The sequence below is a fragment of the Myodes glareolus genome, chromosome 4, assembly GCF_982192425.1.
Source record: "Myodes glareolus chromosome 4, mMyoGla1.1, whole genome shotgun sequence".
NCBI classification, from domain to species: Eukaryota; Metazoa; Chordata; class Mammalia; order Rodentia; family Cricetidae; genus Myodes; species Myodes glareolus.
In genome coordinates, this window is record NC_142029.1 from 67,972,262 (window position 1) to 67,973,778 (window position 1,517).

At 38.6% G+C, this 1,517-nt stretch overlaps 1 protein-coding gene across 1 annotated transcript; it reads right to left on the reverse strand.

Moving 5' to 3' along the window:
- Positions 1-278: 278 nt before the first annotated feature.
- LOC125388837 (olfactory receptor 8G18-like) lies at positions 279-1,232 on the reverse strand. Its single transcript, XM_048417171.1, has one exon. It carries the CDS (start codon positions 1,230-1,232, stop codon positions 279-281), a length of 954 nt encoding a protein of 317 aa, XP_048273128.1.
- Positions 1,233-1,517: the final 285 nt, after the last annotated feature.

Sequence of the window (1,517 nt, forward strand, 5' to 3'; positions counted from 1 at the left end):
TAATGCTTATCAAGCATAAATAAAAACATATATAGCATGATGGGCTGTCCTTTATGGACATATATATTCATGCCATTCTTAAAATTGGTTTACGTCATTTATTCTGTGAAACAAGGGAGATAATAAGTGCCAAAAAAATTGAATTTGAAATTTCTAATTGTAAACATTATCAAAATGTTCTAGGAAATGTGTAAAATTCATGCAACTAGAATAAAATAACTATAAATTCAAACTATGTGTCTGTGGATAACTTTTTCCTCTAATAAATAATCTTCACATTACCTTTGAAACATGAAAGCTTTTCTTTGAAGTATTTTCTTCAAGGCAACACTGACATCCTTATTTCTCAGGCTGTAGATCAATGGGTTCAGCATGGGAACAACAGTTGTATAAAATACAGATGACACTTTCCCTTGGTCCATTGAATTCACTGATGATGGCTGTAGGTACATGAATGCAACGGAACCAAAATATATAGCAACAGCAGAGATGTGGGAGCTACAGGTGCTGAAGGCTTTGGACCTCCCCTCAGTTGATTGAAGGCAGAGGATACTGTCAATAATGAAGATGTAGGAAGTGATAATAGTCAAGACTGGGAGAAAGATGTTCACTATACCAAAAAGAAGAATCAACAATTCATTTATATAGGTATTAGAGCATGCAAGTTCCAAGATTGGAAGAATATCACAGAAATAGTGGTTGATTTCATCTAATTTGCAGAACTGAATCTTTGTCAGGAAGCCTATGTGAACTGATGCACTGAGCACACCAAAAATATACACTCCTAAAATCAGGAAACTGCAAATCTGATAGGACATGGTTACACTGTAAAGCAGTGGGTTACAGATGGCCACGTAGCGATCATATGCCATTACAGCTAATGTATAACACTCTGCAATGCCAAAAATGATAAAGAAATAGAGCTGAGTCATGCATCCAGGGAAGGAGATGAGGTTCTTCTCTGTCACAAAGCTCACGAGCATTTTAGGGGTAACAACTGTGGACTGACAGAAGTCAATGAAGGACAGACTGCTGAGGAAATAGTACATGGGGTTGTGCAGGTGAGAACTGAGAACAATCAGTGTGATCATGCCCAGATTTCCTGCTACAGTGACCACATAGACTCCAGTGAAGAGGAGGAAGAGGGGCATCTGGAGTTCTGGTTTCTCTGAGAGCCCAGCCAAGAAAAACTCAGTCACAGTGCAATGGTTTCCTGCTGCCATATTCTTCATCAAGATCCTAAAGGAGTAAAAGAATTGCTTAAGCCAGGGAGTGATAGCTCAAGTCTATGATCCCATTACTAAGGAGGCAGATTTCTGTAAAAAAAAAAAAATAGAAAAGAATTGGTGTGTTATAATTTAAAAACGGCCATATGAAAGACAAAGATGCCATGTGACAGAGTTCACATGGAGCGAATTTTTACTGGGAAAAGGGAACATAAAAAAGCAGGAAGGGGAAAGTTGGACCAGCCTCTGGGGACAGGAGTCGCAGAAGAGAAGTGAAAGCAGAAAGGAGGG